Source organism: Cherax quadricarinatus, chromosome 52, assembly GCF_038502225.1.
Source record: "Cherax quadricarinatus isolate ZL_2023a chromosome 52, ASM3850222v1, whole genome shotgun sequence".
NCBI lineage: Eukaryota > Metazoa > Arthropoda > Malacostraca > Decapoda > Parastacidae > Cherax > Cherax quadricarinatus.
In genome coordinates, this window is record NC_091343.1 from 23523454 (window position 1) to 23546190 (window position 22737).

The 22737-nt window shown below is 38.7% G+C and overlaps 1 protein-coding gene across 12 annotated transcripts in view; it reads right to left on the reverse strand.

Moving 5' to 3' along the window:
- LOC128696855 (polyhomeotic-like protein 2) overlaps positions 1 to 22737 on the reverse strand; it is a 227155-nt gene that overhangs the window by 35074 nt on the left and 169344 nt on the right. For 11 of the 12 annotated variants that reach the window (XM_070096168.1, XM_070096161.1, XM_070096162.1 and 8 more), the window contains 8 exons: positions 15619 to 15795; positions 14758 to 14940; positions 12362 to 12458; positions 12039 to 12178; positions 10379 to 10529; positions 7108 to 7325; positions 6423 to 6700; positions 4907 to 5667 (listed from right to left, as the gene is read on the reverse strand). In XM_070096168.1, coding sequence (XP_069952269.1) covers positions 4907 to 5667; positions 6423 to 6700; positions 7108 to 7325; positions 10379 to 10529; positions 12039 to 12178; positions 12362 to 12458; positions 14758 to 14940; positions 15619 to 15795 — 2005 coding nt within the window. The remainder of the gene's footprint in view (positions 1 to 4906; positions 5668 to 6422; positions 6701 to 7107; positions 7326 to 10378; positions 10530 to 12038; positions 12179 to 12361; positions 12459 to 14757; positions 14941 to 15618; positions 15796 to 22737) is intronic. The other variant, XM_070096164.1, reaches the window with a different exon arrangement.

Genomic DNA, 22737 nt, shown 5'->3' on the forward strand with positions numbered 1-22737 from the left:
TTCTGAATCTTGCAAAACTACTGTCATCAGTGAAGAGCAGCTGTTACATTATCCATTTTTTTTCAGTTTCATTATTGTTAAGCCTGCTGTGACATTTTCCACTTTTACGTCATTAAAAAATTATGCCTGCACCTCTTTTAACACTAATATTTACTTCTTTTATGACTTTCTATAACATTACTAATCATGAAAAAGTAATTTCTGTGTAATGGACCTGGGGTGCCCACCTGAAATGTATCATACTCACACCAATATTCACTATTATCAACCTTTATCCAACTTATGCTTTGCTCTCTGTATTATGCCTCTTTCACCTCAGATCACTCAGTAATAATCCCTTATGAGCATCACCATCTGTGACCTGGGATGTACTCAAATCTCCAGCTACTAACCAAAACACAGCAATAGACTATAGGAAAAACCATACCCTCTCCGAGGCCCTTTACATTAAAATGAGGGCCCCCAGGGGAACCAGCTGAAATTGCCCCACCAACATTGAAGATATAGATAACATAGCCATTGATTGGAGGTGGAATTTAAGGGACTAACTGCATAAATTACATCCCAGTCACAGGGAAAAAAGTAAAGCATTATCAGACAGCTGATACAACTGTCAACCAGTAAGCTAGATAGGGGATCTCTGTACCTGGTCCAAAGCAAAGTTCACACTGTTAAACAACAGGTGGCAACGATGATGGGTTACATGGCCAGAACTGTCATTGCATACACAATGAGCACATGAACTAGGAACAACAGCCAAGCTAAAATAAGTAATCACAAAGACCATACACACACACACACACACACACACACACATACAAACACACACAGTGAAGAGACAGGGCCAAGAGCTATGATTCGACCCCTGAACCACAAATAGGTACGTACACACTTGAATGGCTCACCAATGGCAGGGCTTTGGAGATAAATCTGACCTAAGTGTAATGTGTCCCCCAGCCCAGTTGCATAGGTAGATTACCTTCAAACATGTATACTGGAAGAAGCACCCTGCTACTGTAGTACTGGAAATGTCATTGATTCAGCTACAGGGTTGAATAAATTTTTCGAGATGCTTACTAAAGTTTTTATTTTGTAGATATCTTTGGTTATCAAAAAAACCAGGCCTAAGGAAGGTGGTGTATATACCATGGTGATTATGTTAAAATACTGCACATACATAGTATTTTAGATATATAATGGTTGCATAATAAATATAGGTTTATCTGCCTTCCTATGCTGTATAATATTATGTGTAAGGTGCTTTTGTTGCATTGGTACAATACACAGCTTCTACTATTGTGAGTGGCCCTCAAACTCTCATTCTACAGTATACTTTACAATATTCATTCAGGTGCACACTGTGTAATGATGAAACCTGCTGCTTGCCTATAAACATAATACTACTTCTGTAAATAAAAAAAAAAAATTCACATGAAGGTGGAAAAAATTCCACAGTTTACATCCCCTTCGAAGCTTATATTCAAGAGGCCTGTAAATGAATGTGTATTTTTGTGGTTATGATGTAAAGAAGATGCCAGGCCTCAAGATCAGTCACAGTTGCCACAATCAGTTTTTAATGTTATGTTTATCATTAATGTAATTTATTTTCCTTTACTGACCTACATCCTTTAAGTGATTTGTTATTTTGTTAGTTAAATGGAGCTTTCTCAAGCTACAACGGCTTGACAAAGCTCCTGGGGAGTGGAAAGTTGCCATAATAAATGTCACAATAGTTGCATCTGTGTCCATTTACCTAACATTGTCAGCAATTCTACCATTATTATTATTTGTTAATTTGGTTGTTTGTATGTCAGTGGCATCCAATAGCTGGGAGTTTTAAAATCTTAATGTCATATAAACCATTAGGATGGTTAAGTATAATATAGTACATGTAAGGCTAATATTTAAGTCTCTTAGAGTAGCTATACTTTGAGTGAAGACCTGTGCCACTCTAGGTGTTGAGATATCTTAGGTCACACATGTTTACATTCATGGCAACACTGACTCGAACACATATGAAAAAGAGAACCTCACCAAGAACCTGGCATCAATATTCCTGTACAAGCCTATAGCCTGGAGAACTCTCTCCATAAATTTAAGCACCAGTCATACCTTTCAACAGGATAAAACAAAGCTTCAAAAAGAGGACACGCCAACAGACAGCCTGGAGGAGGAGACAGTGCATGATGGTGGGGAGGTCATCCCTCTGCTGGGATGCCTGGGGAAGATGAGACTCCTGGTTAGCACCAGGCTCCAACTAAAGAATAATGACATCTAAGAGAGATACAGAAGTGGTTAGCTGAAAGTAAAAAACTGACAATAGGCACCAACATCTATAAATTTGTGTTCATGGATGTTGCCAAAATAATAATATGAACACAAGAGAATAACAGAAAACTAAAAGAAGACTTAAAAGAAAATGACTGGAATAGCACAGGCAATACTTGCAAATATTAAAGTAGGTTCAAAAACCTAGAAAAAATGTGTCGAAAACACACCGTACCTTATATATGGGAAGCATTCTTGAGTATGCAGTGCTGGTGTGGAATTTTGTTTTAATAAAATACAAGAGAGAAATTTGAAACAGTAAAAAGCTGTGCATCAAGGCTGGTGCCACACTAAGAGAATGAGCTACGGAGAAAAAAAAAAAGGGTATAATTACTACGTACAAAATATTGTACTCTATGGGTGTGGAGAGGCTAGACAAAGACAGGTTCTTTACCAGGGATGCAACAATAACAAGAGAAAAATTGAAAACCCAAATCAACTGGTTATTAAAAAATATTGAACATAATGAATGATAAAGTGGAATAAACTTAATGAAACAGTAGGAGCAATTCCATATAGTGGTTCAAAGAAAGTTGATACAACTACAGATACATTCAGTCCAAAGTATCTTAACTACCATGTCTTCACATTCTCATTCAGTTTGGTTCAGTTTTTTTTCTTATTTAGGGGAGGGGGGGGGGGTTTCTTTCTTTTTGGGTCACCCTGCCTCGGTGAGAAACGGTCAACGTGTCAAAACAAAAAAAATTCTACTAATCGTCCCATTATTTTCTGTATTAACTTTCAAATATTTTTTATTTATATATCTTTCCATACCACACTACTCATATCAAATGATTCCTTTTTATATATCATATCAAATGATTCCATTTTATATAAATTAATTATCTTTTAGCACTTTATTTCTCTCTTAGCACTCTAGCATTCACTTCTCTTACAAATCAGTCTGTAAACAAATGAAACACCCAATGCGATATCACACACGTGTCTAAGACTTACCTTACTAAAATTATTTCCATTTTTTCCTGTATACAGTAATGTGCCTCACTCACCTCATAAAAAAAGGGTCAAAACTTAAAATAACTTACTACTGTTTAATACATTTATAGCACTTACCACCATCACACAGCAATCCCTCAAGTTACAAGAACTCTCGATATGATATCTTTCCAATACCAGCATCTTTCTTTAGTACCTAACATCAACATATCAGTGCCTTCTTTTTTTTTGCCAACATGAGAATCACATACAAACATATTTGTGCAAACACAAGTGTTTAAATTAAGTATGCTGCACATCAGCTGATATATTGTATTTGTGTTTTATTTATGTTTTCTTGCTTCCAAATGATAAGTTGTAATGAAAAATAGACATTTGGTTGATAAGGGTCAGGGGTCAGAACCCCTGATCTTAAACTTGCTCTCAGGGCTGGAGAATAAAAAAAAAATTATTTCTCTGGAAATGATAGAGAAGCTTTATATGATGATAATAAAACCAAAAGTACAAAATTTGATGGAAAACTTACAGAACTACACTCTCGCAAAGTTAACGGTCTCGGCGATAATTACGCATCAGTGATTTCGCTCATACAATGGAATTGGCCCTATTTTTTGCCAATTCCACTTCTCCAGTTGACCAAACTCATAGCTATTTCATTAGTATTTCTTCTATTCTAACAACCAAGTACAAGAAACCACCCATTTACCTATTTCAACTACCCAATAAAGTGATCACAAATCGGTAATTTGGCCAATTTCACACAAAATAAAAAAATTGTAAATTTAAAAATAGGGTCCAGAATAAATAATGTAGATATTCCTGGAACTAAAAAAAACATTTCTTCTGTTTATTTATTATATCCCCAGGCCTCTCTTACATTATGCCTGCACTCCATTTTTAATTTTTATTGATGCAGACTACTGCATTATTGTAACAACTGTATAAATAATTTCAGCGCATTTGTGAACATGTACTAGACTGATCAGTTGGACCTGTATTGGATGAGTGACATAATTTGTGTACTATTCTGGAATATCAGTAAAAATCTAACATTACCAATACCTTGAGCTCGATTTCAAGTTACTTTGTCCTGAAACCAATCAAAATCATCTCTATTTCTGTAATATATCTTCTATTCTATCAAATGAGACCAAGAAACCAAGAATAGAATCCTAAAAACCATATGAAAATACTGCAAGTCATTGTTTTAAACCCAAATTACGGTTCGTTTTTTTTCCCAATACACATTGCTTGCCACAAGATTTTTTTTTATATGGTGTACACTTACTGCATTGACCCATTCTCTCATATCTTGGCCCAAATGTACTGCTCACAGCTTATCTGAGTAAGTTGAGCATATCACATAGAATAACAGGACAGACCTGGGCTTCAAAGTTATAGTATGACAGAACCCACCCCAAAAGAGTTAAATACATTTCTGTGATATGAGTTTTCACACTACGAGCCAACTTGTAGGACATTAATCTCATATCTCGGGGGATTGACGTACACTTTTTCTAAATTCATTTGCACTCACCCATCCTTTCCCCTTATCTCAATCTACTCTGTTCTTCTGCAAACATATATATAAACCAAATCTGACATATATTTTTCAACCTACCCTCTCCACTCTCACTAGATGGTGCACCATTTATTGTTGGTGTTGGCAACTGGTGTATTGCAGCCTGTGTCATGTGTGTCGTGGTCCCTGAAGACTGCATTGACGTAACAGGATTAACTTTTTTGCCTGAATTGTTTTCAGTAGTCAGAGGTGTTATGGGATTTAGTTTTTTTTGAGTGGGGTTTTCCATTTTGACCTCTGTCTTGGCTTGGAGTATTGGAGGTGTTGAGGAAATTGGTGCCACTGCTGGTGCCAGAGTTGGAGGCTGCAAAGATGGTGCAACTTGAGATACTGGACATGCAACTTGTTGCTGTTGTTGTTGCTGCTGCTGCTGCTGCTGCTGCTGCTGCTGCTGCTGCTGCTGCTGCTGCTGCTGCTGCTGCTGCTGCTGTTGCTGCTGTTGCTGCTGTTGTTGTTGCTGATGGTGTTGTAGTTGTTGCTGTTGCTGCTGCTGTTGATGCTGCTGAAGTTGCTGTTGATGGTGTTGCTGTTGTGAAGTCATGGTGGAAGTGGCAGGAGCAAGGACTGGGGCAGGTGTATTTACAGAAGACTGGGTGGTCATAGTTTGTACATGAGTTGGCGCTTGCAAAGAAACACTAGATATTAGCGTAGGTGGGGAGGGAGCCGCTGACACCTGAGGAATGGTAACACTGGACTGCTGGGTTTTGGGTGTTGGCGCTCTAACCAGCTGTGGTAAACCAGGAGGTGGCTGCCCAGCTGGAGGTAAAGGTGCTGTTGGGGGGGTCATTGGTACTCCAGTTCTGTAAGTACAATACTGTATTGTAAAACTGAACAATCTGATTTCGTTAACAAAGTTTATTACTGTAATACAAAGACTCGTATAGCAGGGTAAGCTTTTATTAGACAATCTTTCTTTCAAAGGTGAGTTTGAAGCTTGAGTTTGCTCTGGTATAAGTGTCACTTTATTACTCATCAGGATTATGCCCTCTAATCAAATTTATTACTGCTACAGAATAATTTCCTACGTAAGTTAATATAATATGCTCTATTATTTAATTTTTTTTTTTTACCTCAAGAGCTGTCTCCTGCCAAGCAGGGTGACCCAAGGAAATATGCATTCACCATCATTCACTCAATCAGTGTCTTGCCGGAAATATGCATTCACCATCATTCACTCAATCAGTGTCTTGCCGGAAATATGCATTCACCATCATTCACTCAATCAGTGTCTTGCCGGAAATATGCATTCACCATCATTCACTCAATCAGTGTCTTGCCAGAAGTGTGCTGACATAACAATTCAGATTACCATCCAACTGCAACATTCCCACCCTTCCTTCATCACAAAAATTTAGGGGCTAACTTGAATTGAAAGCCTCCTTATTGTTTGGCAAAATAAATATAATTACTTAAAAGTGAGTGGGGAAAGAATAGGGAAGAAAGTCAGATGTCTGGTCAAGGTCTGGCAGCCATGGTATTCTGACTCTTATTCCCCCAAATTAAAGCATTAATAATAGCTACAAAACTTGTTCCTAGTCAAATTTTAAATACTTACTTAGCTTGAGCCATACTAGTAATAGCTTGCATAGGGGCAGCCTGAGAAATAACTTTATTAGCAGCAGAAACAGTAACAGCAGGTGAAGATGACATGGGTGCTGGCGAGACTGCCGTCTGCTGCATAACTTGAGTGCTGGCATTAGCAGCAACAACTGTAGTAGCCATGGTATTAGCATTAACCACAGTAGTGTGAGACACTTGAGTATTGGTCATCTGGGCAGCATTGCTCATAGCTGGAGATGATCGGTTGGTGCCACTCTTGCCACGTACTTTATTCTGAAGACAAGGTTATATTTTAATCGTTCATACTCTACATATTTTCTATCAATCTACTTTTAACAAAGAGAAAATATAAAAAAAAGTAATTCCAAGAAAATAACTTTACAAATACACATGTTAAATACAAAATATATCCCATTATCCCTCCTCCTTTCATCAAAACAAATCACTCTAAACAAAAAATTCATTACAAATATTTTTAAAGATCAGCCAGGCACTCTTCATTCACTGAAACATATGCTTTTTATTTTCTGCTCGTTCATTTACATTCCATAGACCACAATGACCTTTCTTCCAAGTTCAGTTATTTAATGAAGTGACTGAATTATTTATGAACTCTTCAAAGCTGATTCAATACAACTACTTTAAAATGTAAAAAAATTTACAAGATACACTTGTTTTACCTGTGCTCTGGGTGCTGTCATAGGTCCAGGGGCAAGCTGCTGTCCAGCTGTTTGAGTAGAAACTGAAGAACCTGGACGAATTTGTGCAGGATTCGAGGGCAGGATAGGCGGACGCATATTGGGTGCCTTGGGCTGGATGTTGGCAGGCATTTCCATTCCAGCTCGTTGCTTGGGGGTTTGCGTGCCATGCTGCATGGATCCCAAGGGTGGCATCATAGCTTAAACAATATAAGGTCATTTAGTACTGTAATTATGCACATCTTGAAAAATGAAGAATACACTTTTCATTACATACAGTATTGACAAACCTGAAAAAATTAAAAAATAAAATATTAATAATTTTTAATTTTTTGCTGCATTAAGAAGTGATGATGTATGCAAGGAATGAAGTGTCTTTCAACAATTATATACAAGAGTAAACAGGAGTTAAAAAACAAAGGAATAGATAGTATATGCAAAGAACAATACTGCCAAGTGAAATAATTAGCATGAGCAGCAATCCAGAGTATGTAAACTTTACTGTCACTGGGGAGTTCTTGAACACAAGTAGAAGTTTGTTACTTTGCTTTGCCATCCCAGTAGAACACTGTAAACTACTGTAAAACATATTTTATTTTAGCATCCTAGTAGGAACACTGTAAATGACTGTAAAAGATACTTTATTTTGGCTTCCTAATATGAACACCGTAAATCTGAACTGTCGTATCTGGAGGCCTTTGTAAAGACAATGATTGTGTGTGAATTATGATGAGAGTGTTTCTTTCTTTTTTGGGTCACCCTGCCTCAGTTGGAGATGGCCAATGTGTTAAAAAAAGAAAAAAGACTAAGAGATGAATCCTCTTTAATTATTTTTGAGACATCCAGTTGGAAGGACAACAACTAAAAATTGCAGAAATTGACCCAAGTGAGAAATTTTACTTAAGGTGATTTGGGAGTTAAGAGAGGATAAAGCAGATTTGAATAACCAAGAGGGTATACATGGAGAGGGTTTTGGGAATCAACGCCCTTGTGGCCCAGTCTGTGACTAGGCCTCATGGTGGATCAGGGCCTGATCAACCAGGCTGTGACAGCCCGGCTGGTCAGGTACTGACTTTAGGTGCTTGTCCAGTGCCTTCTTGAAGACAACTAGGGGTCTATTGGTAATCCCCCTTATGTATGATAGGAAGCAGTTGAACAGTCCTGGGACCCTCACACTTACTGTGTTGTCTCTTATCGTGCTAGTGGTGCCCCTGCTTTTCACTGGGGGAATGTTGCATCATCTGCCGAGTCTCTTGCTTTCATACGGGGTGATTTTCGTGTGCAAGTTTGGTACTAATCCCTCTAGGATTTTCCAAGTGTATATAATCATGTATCTCTCCTGCCTGTATTCTAGGGAGTACAGGTTGAGGAACTTCAAGCGTTCCCAATAACTGAGGTGTTTTATCGCAGTTATATATCCCGTGGAGGTTCTCTGTACATTTTCTAGGTCAGCAATTTCACCTGCCTTGGGTGTGTAAACCTAAGACAGAAGAAGGAAATGGTTGGGGTTCATCCCAGAAGGTTTGAAGGATGTTTTACATGGTAGGGGCTTGAGCATCCACCAGCAGTGTGTGTGAAGAGTGTTAGGTCACAGAGGTAGGAAGTACAATGCCTGAATTCTGAAGGAAGAGTGAAGATAATACAGTTCAGCGAGTCATTTGAATTGTAATGTCTGCACATATGGCAAGACAGTTATTGAATGAATGATAGCAAAGGTTTCCTTTTTATTTTTTTTTGTTTGAGGAGGAGGAAGGGTTAATCCTACCTTGGTGGGAGACAGTCGGTCAGGTTAAAAAAAAAAAAAATCACCTGGAAAGGAATCATGTGTATCAAGTTAGAGACTAAACATTCACTTATTAATGAACATTATCCAGAGTTGAAGATAACCTCTCTTGCACTCCCCACACCTCATGTCTGAAAACAATTTCTTTCTTAAGTCGCCACTACAGTCACACTGCTTAGCAAAAGTAATGTGCATTACATTAGATCAATAAGGTTGAAATAATTATAAGTATTCCCAGGTTATCATCCATAAATAAGGAGCACAAAGGCATTAAATAAAAACTTTGTAAAGACTCTCGAATGACTTCAAGATTGCATAAATCTGTAGCGGAGGGAAGGCGGGGCAGGGGTCAGACTAAGAAAGGTTGAGGGAGGGGCTGGATTTCCATGCATGAGTGTGTTAGATAGGAGCAAATAGAGACAAATGGATTTTATGACTTGACATGCTGTTGGAGTGTGAACATGGTAATATTTATGAAGGTATTCAGGGAAACCGGCAGGCCGGACTTGAGTCCTGGAGATAGGAAGTACACTGACTGCACTATGAAGAGGGGTGTTAATGTTGCAGTTTTATCGCACCTCTGCCAAGACAATGATGGAGTGAATGATGATGAAAGTTTTTCTTTTCTGGGCCACCCTACCTTGGTGAGAGACAGCCAATGTGTTAATAAAAAAAATGTATATGCCTTTGCAAACGTTATTTAATAATAATTTTAACATTAGGGCAATAAAGGAAGGTTAACTGAGAAAAAAAAGGAGTACAGGAAGGATACTAGAAAGTTTTCCATCACAACTACAGTGGAAGAATACTGAACTGAGATCAAGGAGGAAACAACACAAATAAGTGTTGAATTAAACAGTGTTAACTATGGAACACAAGCATGCCTCTGTCCATTTAACTACAAATAAGGTAAAGAAAAAAGTAATCACATGACTCACTGCTGCAAACATAAAATGATGAGAAACGGTGGGAAACAGCCAATGTGTTAAAAAAAAATGTATGCAAACTTTGATGCTGCACAATAGTAATTACAAAACATCACTTACATACACCTATGCAAAAGTTAATTATTATTAGAAATTTAAGAAATGCTCAATAAGGTATAGAGAAAACAGTTATAAAATATAGGCTACAAAGGGTTTTCCCCTCAGTAGAAAAGACACATTTGTACAAGAATTAAAAATTACAGTTTTAGATGCCACAAACAGATGGAAAGAAGAGAAAGTAGGTACATGAGAGGTAATGTGAAGAAGTGACAAGGGAAGAGAGAAAGAAAAATAAAAGAAAAGGAGAACCAAAAGAGGAGTGAAATGTGGAAAAGGAAAAACAGTAAACAGGAAAAGTGAATAAAAATAATAAAAAAAAAAAAAAAAAAAATAAAGAACATTCCTGAAAAATAGGATGTCCATCCACATAATACAATAACTGTCATCCTGTTTCTAGTTAACATACAAAAGGTAGTGAACTCACAATTTGGAGCATGCATGGTTTGTGGCTGAGGGTTTGAAATAAAAACATTCTCTTGTCCAGGCTGAGCATTTCGGATGAATATTGGTTGATTCTGTGCAGCAAGAAGAGCAGGAGAGTGGAGGGTCCCAGGGGTGGCCCACGTAATGCCTTGCTGCAGAGAAATGTATAAAATCTCGTTAAAATGAGTCTTGTAGATGAATGGTTTAGAGAACCGACATGTTGATAAATTAGATACATGTGCAACATGTGTCTGATTTATCAACGTGTCGGTTCTCTAAATCATTCATCTACAATCCTGTCAGACACTGCAACTTCTTGGGATCTTAATACTTGGGAATTCTTCACTTACCTAACCCTTGGGCACGACCTACTTCCACATTGAACAAATGTAACACCACCTACGACTGCTGCACCTCTCCTGCCTACGGTTTATAAGCTCCTTCTCCGCACATATGCTGTATTCTATTCAAGATTGATGGACTGACCACATTGGCTCAAGGTTGAGGGACCGATTACCTCATTCTCCTCCTGTTCTTCAAGATTCTCCTTTGTATGGACTGATGAAGCCACTGTGTGGCAAAACGTTTCCTCAATAAAGATACCCAAGAGTTGCACATGTGTCTAATTTATCAAAATGAGTCTTCACTGGTGTACATAATTTTTAAAAAAGCAGTACAGCAATTCCATTTGTTTACAAAACTAAATTCATTTTGAATTATATCTTAGACTAAATTTTCTTTATTTATAATAATTAATAATCTTACAAAACCCTTGTTAAATACTGTATTTATATATACTTAACATATATTGTTTTCTAAAATAAACTAAATTCACTATTACACAGAAGAATAATTTTCACTATGAAAATATAACACATGTAGCACACCAAGCCTTTTTATTAGATGACATATTATCCCAGGCTGAGGGACTGACCACCTCAAATACTTCTTCTCCAAGGTTGATGGACTGATTACATCATCTTTATTTCCTTACTACTGCTCCCTTTGTATTTGACTGAAGAAGCAAACCATGTATGTGAAACATTTCATCAATAAAGATACCCAACTGTTACACGTGTCTTAATCTTCAACTTGTCAGTATTTTATACCATTTTGTAGTTAATACTACAATTTGTTCATGTTCCCATACTATGATTACTTTTACAGGACCTGCCCAGCAAGGGCCAGCAAATTTACTGCAGCACTACTCTGTTATGTTAATTTACTAGATCCATCAAGCATGGACCAATATACCTACTGAACTGGTTTTCTATTACTGTATGTTCAATACAAGTGTGAGAAGAGGTGGATTTGAGGAGGACGTGCTTACTTGCATGGACCAACAGGCCAACTACAATGCTTAATTCTTAGGTTCTTATAAGTGAGAAAGATTGGATTTGAGAAAGATCTGTCTAGGATGGGTCAGTAGGCCTACTACAGTGCTCATCCATTATGGTCTAGTACAGCAGGCAATAGCATCTGAAAAAGGCAACGAAAGGCACTAAATGTGGCCAAGTGTGCATAGGAGTGACCACTACCCCTGCTCACTTGCTCGCTATATCTCTGGTTCTGCCTCATGTGTTTTACATTCCTAGTTTGTTAGCTACTGTCATTCACTACAATAAATATCAAGCAATAAAAATATTCCTAAGCAAACTAACCTTTTGCATGTCTGTGGGCTTGTGTGTAGTTGAATGGGCAGGAAGAATGTTGTGCTGCGGGCTGCTGATGACTCCCATGGGCAGCTGACCAATCACCAAAGTCTGACTACCTGTGGTTGGGATGGCCGCAGGAGAGTAACCTATTGGGACAATATTTATAATGTTCATTGAGAAATCTTCAAAATTTACCAACTAGATTACCATGTGTGCTTGATGACAAGCTCTACAAGACACTCGAGAAATACTACGACCCAATTATGTGCTAGGGAAGTACATGACCTATGAATTATTGACCCTGCTGCACAACCAATGGAGCTAATTACCTTGACCTCCTGCTTGCAGCACTCCAGCTTTCCCTGTTGTAGTTGTCAACATGTGTGGAGCAATCTGCCCCTGGAATGGCTTCCCTGCAGCAATGACCTGTAAAATATTTTGGCTTACTCACAATCCAATTTACAAATATAATACAAAATATATTAATAGTAATGTACAATTTATCTGTAAGTGTTGCTGTATTTACACATTCACAATGTTCCAATTACTTATTTTCTACTACTTTGTCATCTGATCATTTTTACATAAACATTATTAAAAGTCAGAGACTGACTGACTTATTACATGGACGTTTACTGGAATTTTACCCTTGGAATAAGTCACAGTATGACTAGGTTCAGAATGAGGCTGTAAGGACCAAAGGCAATGTATGGAAAAATAGATTAAAATCCTGTTCATTATGAACTACGCAGCCAATCTGATGAGACTGAAGCAGTGGGCAAAGTCTACAAATGTACAATCACAAGATATAATAATAACGACACTGTGGATGAAAGAACACATCTTTATATGTTTCGGTTTCCTCCATTTTGGAGACACCAAGATCCCAGGAACAAAATATATCCAATAAAAATGTCATATACCTGTGTCCTTTTATCCACACACAGCACCACCAGCACATCCTGAGCTGCACCAAGAGGTGCACATTCACTTTCATGCAGGTAAATGAAGGATGAGGTTAATCATAGAATTGATGAAGGAAAAAAGGCGAGTGGTTCATTGAGGTATATGTGGAGGCAAAAAATGTTATCTATGGAGGCAAAGAAGGGAATGTATGAAAGTATAGTAGTACCAACACTCTTATATGAGTGTGAAGCTTGGGTTGTAAATGCTGCAGCAAGGAGGCAGTTGGAGGCAGTGGAGATGTCCTGTCTAATAGCAATTTGTGGTGTAAATATTATGCAGAAAATTCGGCGTGTGGAAATTAGGAGAAGGTGTGGAGTTAAGAAAAGTATTAGTCAGAGGGCTGAAGAGGGGTTGTTGAGGTGGTTTGGTCATTTAGAGAGAATGGATCAAAGTAGAATGACATGGAGAGCGTTTAAATCTGTAGAAGAAGGAAGGCGGGGTAGGGGTCGTCCTCGAAAAGGTTGGAAGGAAGGGGTAAGGGAGGTTTTGTGGGCGAGGGGCTTGGACTTCCAGCAGGCGTGCATGAGCGCGTTCGATAGGAGTGAATGGAGACGAATGGTATTTGGGACCTGACGATCTGTTGCGTTCGATAGGAGTGAATGGAGACGAATGGTATTTGGGACCTGACGATCTGTTGGAGTGTGAGCAGGGTAATATTTAGTGAAGAGATTCAGGGAAACCAGTTATTTTTATATAGCCGGACTTGAGTCCTGTAAATGTGAAGTACAATGCCTGCACTCTAAAGGAGGGGTTCGGGATATTAGCAGTTTGGAGGGATATGTTGTGTATCTTTATACGTATATGTTTCTAAACTGTTGTGTTCTGAGCACCTCTGCGAAAACAGTGATTATGTGTGAGTGAGGTAACAATGTTGAATGATGATGAAAGTATTTTCTTTTTGGGTCACCCTGCCTCGGTGGGAGACGGCCAACTTGTTGAAAAAAAAAAAATGCCTATGGTCAGTTTCAAGGGTTCTTCTATCCTTACAACTCTTTCTGAGATCAGATTACCATGCTGATTGCTAGTTTAACCAGGATGTTCGTGTTAGCAGCCTGCTGGCCCAAATATCCACTAGAAGAGCAAACTTGCCCAAGGGACAAATAATAAATCAAATACTGTATTCTACTTGGCATATATGAATTTTATCACTGTTTAATTTTTCTGAATAAGAGAGAATGTGTTCAGAAATTCGGAATAAAGGATGATCTCTTAACATTTTTTTTATTAACTAACTGCATAATTTAAGAATCTTTATCCAGATAACTCCAGTTTGGAATTATGATGTCCAAATATAAATCCAAAAATTAAAATATTTATGGTAAAAAAGCAAAATTTTTTATAATTATGTCTTCCAGGATACTTAAGAAGAAAGACTGCTTAATTAACAACAGAATTATGGACTGCAGCATTTAAAGTAATACTTTAAATGCTGCAGTCCATCAAGTAAGAGGTGAGGGATGACACTACATAACAGAGTGGATAATAAAACTTGTAAAGGAAAGTGTCAAATATCAGGGATAAGACAATGAGATTTTCCCTTCAGAACAAAGCTGTCTCAAAATTGGGATATGTAACATTATTTAGCAAAGATGAAAAAATAAATTGCAAAAAAAATGAAATACATGCTCTCACAATAAACAAATAAAATTTATACTGAGTATGAGTGAAGGGGAAACATTATTCATGTTGTAAGATAAAGACAACTTCACAGAACCTCCCACTGAGCTCTCGACAAAATTTCAACTAGACACAATCTCACCTGAAGTGGCTGATTAAGTCCATTCAGAGTGCTTGGTTGAATAGATGTTGTGTTCATGCCTGTAGCAGTCTGAAGGGTGAGATTGCTAGGCATGATCAGCTGACCCTGAGCATTTTGGTACAGTTGTTGAACATATGGGGTACCGGGTATTCCACTCTGAATAACTTGTAACTGCGGAGAAAACTAAAACAAAGGCAAATTTAATAATGTGTTCAGCACTAAACTTCCTAATGCAAAACAAAATTACAATGTTCCAAAAAAATTTTTTTTTTTGAGTCTCTTTAGCTTTAACATATTTCTTCATTACTTGCACAATGCACACAATATTTCAAATTTAAACTCCATACCATAAGCTGGTGCACTTTTCTGACAAATATACAGTTTACAACCTATACTGCCAGAATGTTAATAAACATTCTATTTTGTGGTATCAATGACAGGATTTTTGTTTTTTGACTATTCAGATATAACTTTGGCACACAAGAGCCCAGATGCTTGTCCAACACAAACGGCATCACTTGGAACTTTCATCTGAACCCCTATCATTTATGCCTAAATATATATCATGCCCTATTCTCCATGAACCAGGATGTTGCTGTTGGCAGCTCACTGACTTACATATCCATCATAACCTGATTGATCTGCCTCTCCAGGGATATAATGATCCAGCTTCCTCACTTGCTCCACCAGTATTTTCCATGTGTATATTATAAGGGATCTCTCACCTCTCCAATGAGCACATATCCAGTTCTTTGAGGAATTCCCAGAAGTTTAAATGCTTTATTGGTTTTACGTGGACAGTGTAAAGGAATGAAGGGCAAAAAAATTGTATCTACTTAACACACAAAATAAAAGTAATACCTGTGGCATAGGAGATGGAGAAACGCCAGGATGAGTAAGTGGTTGTGGAGCCAGATGGTGCTGCAGGGGCTGGTGGAGCGCTGATACTGTACTTGTACTTGTCTGTGGTCCTGGTGCTGGGGCAATAGCTGGAGGTGCAGGTTGCATCCCAGATGGTATGGAGGCCTGCACATAGAACTGAGGACAAAATAAATCAAGAATATTAAGCTGCATGCTTGACCACTCTAAACATATTTTAGGGAATAAAGTAGAGCATCTGTAATCAGAAATACTTGGGACCCAAAGAAGATTCCAGGGATCACCGTCCTCCAACCCCCACACCAGGACTTCAGGCTGATGGGCTGATCAATCATGCTGTTGGCACTAGTGAGAGGCAGTCCAAAGTATACACTACAGCCCACCTGATCAGGCACTAACTTGCAAAACTTATCCAAAGCAATGTTTGGAATTCTGATCATTCAGTACAAATACAGTGTATATAAGAACATCTGATAATTTATAAGTTAACAAAGAAAAAAAAAACACTGATTATAAGACAAGCAAAAGTATTAAACTGTTGCTTTAACAAAAAACTGTCTCCACTTTCATAGAAGATTTAGTTGTTTGAATTATAAGTGATATGTGGGGACGTAGAAGATAGTTGGTAGACAGCAACCTCCCAAGGATATACTTCCTTTATACTCTCCTACTTCCTTTATACTCTCCTGTCATACAATTGTGAAAGTGAAAGCTGATAAAGGTTTTGTACTCTGGTCAGACTACTAGTCTTTTCTCTTTGTCTCATGAACACATACAGTGCTAGTCACGGCATTATGCCAGGTGAGCGCCCCGGCATAATGCCGTGACGAAAATTGAAGGCCTACCATACAGGGTAGCAGCCATTAGCATGACGTCATGGCCTGCTGCCACACTCCAGTGACTCTTCAGTGCTCACGTGGCTGCCGTGGTTAGAGAAAGTGTTGCACTTTTGTCCCTCATCCGCCCCATCTTTTGTCTGGTGTTCCCTTTGCCTTCGGGGCTATACATGTTTGATTATGGGCAAAAGGAAGCCTTTAACACCTGAAACTATAGCTCAAATCATGGGGCTTCACAAAATTGGGCACCGGACAAAAGAAACAGTGGAGAATGTTGGTATGTGTGAGCGTTCAGTGAGGAATTGGGTGCAGCGTTTCAAGGCTGGTGGCAGTGTTGAGTTACAGTCTGCCAAACCTCAGCCTGGCCCCTCGAAGAAGACATCTGTTCGTACCTTAACTGTGTTAAAGAAGCAGAGAGTACACCTAAGATAACTGTTAGAGAATTGAAAGAAAAAAACCCACATCTTCTCTCAGAGGTGTCTGTAAGAACTATTAACAGACGTGTGTCAGAAATGGGCTACAGTAGTCTCCGCCAGGTTAAGAAATCAATCCTCTCCAAGCCACAGAAGAAACGTAGGTTGGATTATGAAAAGAAATATCTTCATTGGAATCCTCAACAGTGGTATGAAGTACTTTGGAGTGATGAAGCAACTTTCACCATCACCTGTAACCATGGGGGACATTTGTACCTGCCCGGAGGTAGTGACCTGCTAGACCCACACTACACCTGTGGTACCACCAAACACCCAGACTTGCTCATGGTTTGGGGGTGTTTCAGTGCTCACAGTATTGGGGAATTCATTGTTTCCCCAAAACTAGTGTATGAACCAGTATAATTGCCTGGAGTTATTGTGTGATAATTTACCTGAGGCATTTGACAAGTGTGGGGCTACAGTTTTTATGCAGGACAGTATACCGTGTCATACCACCAAATCTGTAGTCCAGTGGCTTAAAGACTGTGAAGTGAGGTTCTTTGATGACTGGCCAGGCAATTCCCCAGACCTAAACCCTACTGAGAACCTCTGGTCAATAGTGAAACAAAGTTTACTGGGCAAGGATATCAGTTCCATCCCATGGTTGGAGGCTGCTCTACATGAGGCGTGGAATAATATACCTCCCCAAACTCTCAAGAATTTGTGTGAGTCTTCCTACATGGCTGAGGGATGTGATTAAGCGTAAAGGACGCAGCACCAAGTATTAAAACCTCAGTAAGTGTGCAAATATATATATTATAATCTTTCATGGTATGTGTTTCTGTTTTGGTACGTGTGTGGAGGAGGGGTGGCATAATGCCATGACTAGCACTGTACTGTAAGATGACAGGTAAATCTTACAATTCCTACTTGCATTTACTGTAGTACAGTATAAACATCAAGTATATTCATATGTATACTTGCATGTAAATGTATATACTGTATTCACTTAATAGTTGCAATGCTCTATATTTATTGAGTTCTTATCCCTATAGTTTTTTCTACCCAATTACATTGAGAAGCAGATTAAAATCCTTTCTCCGATAAGCCATGTGTTGTAGGTGACAAAGATACTGAAAGCCAGGAGCTGGAAACTCCTTTTTCTTAATGAATTACTGAAAAAACAGAAAAAAGAAAACTTAAAAATAGGTTGAGTGAGAACAAGAGAGCGAGAGTGAGAGAGAGAGTGTGTGTATATGTGTGTGTGTGTGTGTATATGTGCGTGTGTATATGTGTGCATATGTATATGTGTGTGTGTGTGTATGTGTGTGTGTGTGTGTGTATGTGTGTGTGTATGTGTGTGTGTATGTGTGTGTGTATGTGTGTGTGTATATGTGTGTGAACTCACCTAGTTGTGGTTGCAGGGGTCAATTCATAGCTCCTGGCTCTGCCTCTTCACTGGTCGCTACTGGGTCACTCTCCCTGAACCATGAGCTTTATCATACCTCTGCTTAAAGCTATGAATGGATCCTGCCTCCACTACATCACTTCCCAAACTATTCCACTTCCTGACTACTCTGTGACTGAAGAAATACTTCCTGACATCCCTGTGACTCGTCTGTGTCTTCAACTTTCAACTGTGTCCCCTTGTTGCTGTGTCCCATCTCTGGAACATTCTGTCTCTGTCTACCTTGTCAATTCCTCTCAGTATTTTATATGTCGTTATCATGTCCCCCATCTCTCCTGTCCTCCAGTGTCGTCAGGTCGATTTCCCTTAACCTCTCCTCATAGGACATATCCCTTAGCTCTGGGACTAGTCTTGTTGCAAACCTTTGCACTTTCTCTAGTTTCTTTTCGTGCTTGACTAGATGTGGGTTCCAAACTGGTGCCGCATACTCCAATATAGGACTAACATATGCAGTGTACAGGGTCCTGAACGATTCCTTATTAAGATGGCGGAATGCTGTTCTTAGGTTTGCTAGGCGCCCATATGCTGCAGCAGTTATTTGGTTGATGTGTGCCTCAGGAGATGTGCCTGGTGTTATACTCACCCCAAGATCTTTTTCCTTGAGTGAGGTTTGTAGTCTCGACCCCCTAGACTGTACTCCGTCTGCGGTCTTCTTTGCCCTTCCTCAATATTCATGGCTTTGCACTTGGTGGGGTTGAACTCCAGGAGCCAATTGCTGGACCAGGCCTGCAGCCTGTCCAGATCCCTATGTAGTTCTGCCTGGTCCTTGTCCGATTGAGTCTTTCTCATCAACTTCACATCATCTGCAAACAGGGACACTTCGAGTCTATTCCTTCCATCATGTCGTTCACAAATACCAGAAACAGAACTGGTCCTAGGACTGACCCCTGTAGAATCCCACTCGTCACATGCACCCTCACTGACACCTCACCATGTATCATGACTCGCTGCTGTCTTCCTAACAGGTATTCCCTGATCCATTGTAGTGCCTTCCCTGTTATCCCTGCTTGATCCTCCAGTTTTTGCACTAATCTCTTGTGTGGAACTGTGTCAAACGCCTTCTTACAGTCCAAGAAAATGCAATCTACCCACCCCTCTCTCTCTCTCTTACCTTACTGCTGTCACCCTGTCATAGAACTCCAGTAGGTTTGTGACACAGGATTTCCCCTCCCTGAAATCGTGTTAGTTGTTGTTGATAAGTTCATTTCTTTTTTAGGTGTTCCAACACTTTTCTGATAATCTTCCCCATGACTTTACATACTATACACATCAGAGGCACTGGTCTATAGTTTAGTGCTTCTTGTATGTCTCCTTTTTTAAAAATTGGGACCAGATTTGCTGTCTTCCATACCTCAGGTAATTTCCCTGTTTCGATAGATGTGCTGAATATTGTTGTTAGGGGTACACATAGTGCCTCTGCACCCTCTCAGGACCCGTGGAGAGACGTTATCCGGCCCCTAGCGTGCGTGTGTGTACTCACCTAATTGGCCCCGCCTCTTCACCGACCGCTACTAGGTCCTCTCTCTCCCCCTGCTCCATGAGCTTTATCATACCTCGTCTTATAACTATATATAGTTCCTGCCTCCACTACATCGCTTGCCAGACTATTCCACTTCCTAACTACTCTATGACTGAAGAAATACTTCCTAACATCCCTTTGACTCATCTGAGTCTTCAGCTTCCAATTGTGACCCCTTGTTTCTGTGTCCCATCTCTGGAACATCCTGTCTCTGTCCACCTTGCCTATTCCACGCAGTATTTTGTATGTCGTTATCATGTCTCCCCTGACCCTCCTGTCCTCCAGTGTTGTCAGACCGATTTCCCTTAACCTTTCTTCATAGGACATTCCCCTTAGTTCTGGAGCTAGCCTTGTTGCAAACCTTTGCACTTTCTCTAATTTCTTGACGTGTTTGACCAGATATGGGTTCCAAACTGATGCTGCGTACTCCAGTATGGGCCTGACGTACACAGTGTATAAAGTCTTGAACGATTCCTTACTGAGGTACCAGAACGCTATTCTCAGGTTTGCCAAGCGCCCATATGCCGCAGCAGTTATCTGGTTAATGTGTGCTTCTGGTGATGTACTCGGTATTATACTCACTCCTAGGTCTTTCTCCTTGGGTGAGGTTTGCAGTCTTTGGCCTCCTAGCCTATACTCTGTCTGCAGTCTCCTTTTTGCCTCCTCAGATCTTCATGACTTTGCATTTGGTGGGGTTAAATTCTAGGAGCCAGTTTCTGGACCACACATCCAGCCTGTCCAGGTCACTTTGTAGACCTGTCTGGTCCGCGTCTGATTTAATTCTCCTCATAAACTTCACGTCATCTGCAAACAAGGACACTTCTGAGTCTATCCCTTCCGTCATGTAGTTCACACGTACGTATGTGTGTGTGTGTGTGTGTGTGTGTGTGTGTGTGTGTGTGTGTGTGTGTGTGTGTGTGTGTGTGTGTGTGTGTGTGTGTGTGTGTGTGTGTGTGTGTGTGTGTGTGTGTGTGTGTGTGTGTGTGTGCGCGCACGCGCTTTCGTGACTACTCACATTATCAAGGAACTATGAAAGTAAAGCATCCAAGGAAGCTATATAAGGGGTCTGGCCAGCACCTCACTATCAGATCCCACAACGGTTAAAACACCTGACGCGCGCCGACCCAACTTGGATAGGTCCTTTGCACAACTCACCCCACAAACTATTCTACCCAAGAAAATTTAAAAATTATTTGTCCAGTGTATTATTAAATTCTTCCCAAATTCTATTAATAATAAATGGATCTAATTTATATAAACCAAAGGAAATATTCATATTATTGTCAAAACTGCTTTTTATGAAACAAGATTCAATTATATTCCTGTCGACCATGGACTTGCTTGATACTACTTTCTGAACTTTTTGAAAATCAATTGGATGGTTAAAATCTCTTACATGAATAAATAGAGCATTGGAATCTTGTCCAGTTCTAATGCTATATTTATGTTGTTTTAATCTTAGTTCGAGATTTTTACCAGTTTGACCGTAATAAACTTTATCGCAAATTTTACAAGGAATCTTATAGACACATCCATCAGCATTTTGGGGGGAATTCTTTATCAAAAGTTTTTTTTACTGTATCAAGATTTTTGAATACAACTTTAATATTAAAAGTCTTAAGAAGAGAAGGCATATCAACCAAGCTTTCATGGTAAGGGAGAACCAACATATTTTTAGTTGAATAAGGCTGGTTGTCCCTTTTTGGATTGCAAAAAGTATTTCTAGCAACTTTAAAAGATTTATCAATTATATTTCTTGGGTATTTTAAATCATTACCTATTTCATAAATTTTGGATATTTCCTCATCTATGAACTCAGGACTACAAATTCGTAAAGCTCTCAAAAACATTGATGAGAAAACAGACAGTTTGACTATCTTGATGCGAGGAATAATAGTGGACATAGGAACAGTTATTTGTAGGTTTTCTGTAAATTTTAAATTTGAATTCATTATTACCCTTAATAATTAAAACATCTAGAAAAGGCAATGAGTTATTTTCTTCAAACTCAACAGTAAAGTTTATAGAATGGGCTAAGCTATTTAATTTTTCTAGATGTTTTAATTATTAAGGGTAATAATGAATTCAAATTTAAAATTTACAGAAAACCTACAAATAACTGTTCCTATGTCTACTATTATTCCTCGCATTAAGATAGAGTCAAACTGTCTGTTTTCTCATCAATGTTTTTGAGAGCTTTACGAATTTGTAGTCCTGAGTTCATAGATGAGGAAATATCCAAAATTTATGAAATAGGTAATGATTTAAAATACCCAAGAAATATAATTGATAAATCTTTTAAAGTTGCTAGAAATACTTTTTACAATCCAAAAAGGGACAACCAGCCTTATTCAACTAAAAATATGTTGGTTCTCCCTTACCATGAAAACTTGGTTGATATGCCTTCTCTTCTTAAGACTTTTAATATTAAAGTTGTATTCAAAAATCTTGATACAGTAAAAAAACTTTTGATAAAGAATTCCCCCCAAAATGCTGATGGATGTGTCTAAGATTCCTTGTAAAATTTGCGATAAAGTTTATTACGGTCAAACTGGTAAAAATCTCGAACTAAGATTAAAACAACATAAATATAGCATTAGAACTGGACAAGATTCCAATGCTCTATTTATTCATGTAAGAGATTTTAACCATCCAATTGATTTTCAAAAAGTTGAGAAAGTAGTATCAAGCAAGTCCATGGTCGACAGGAATATAATTGAATCTTGTTTCATAAAAAGCAGTTTTGACAATAATATGAATATTTCCTTTGGTTTATATAAATTAGATCCATTTATAATTAATAGAATTTGGGAAGAATTTAATAATACACTGGACAAATAATTTTTAAATTTTCTTGGGTAGAAT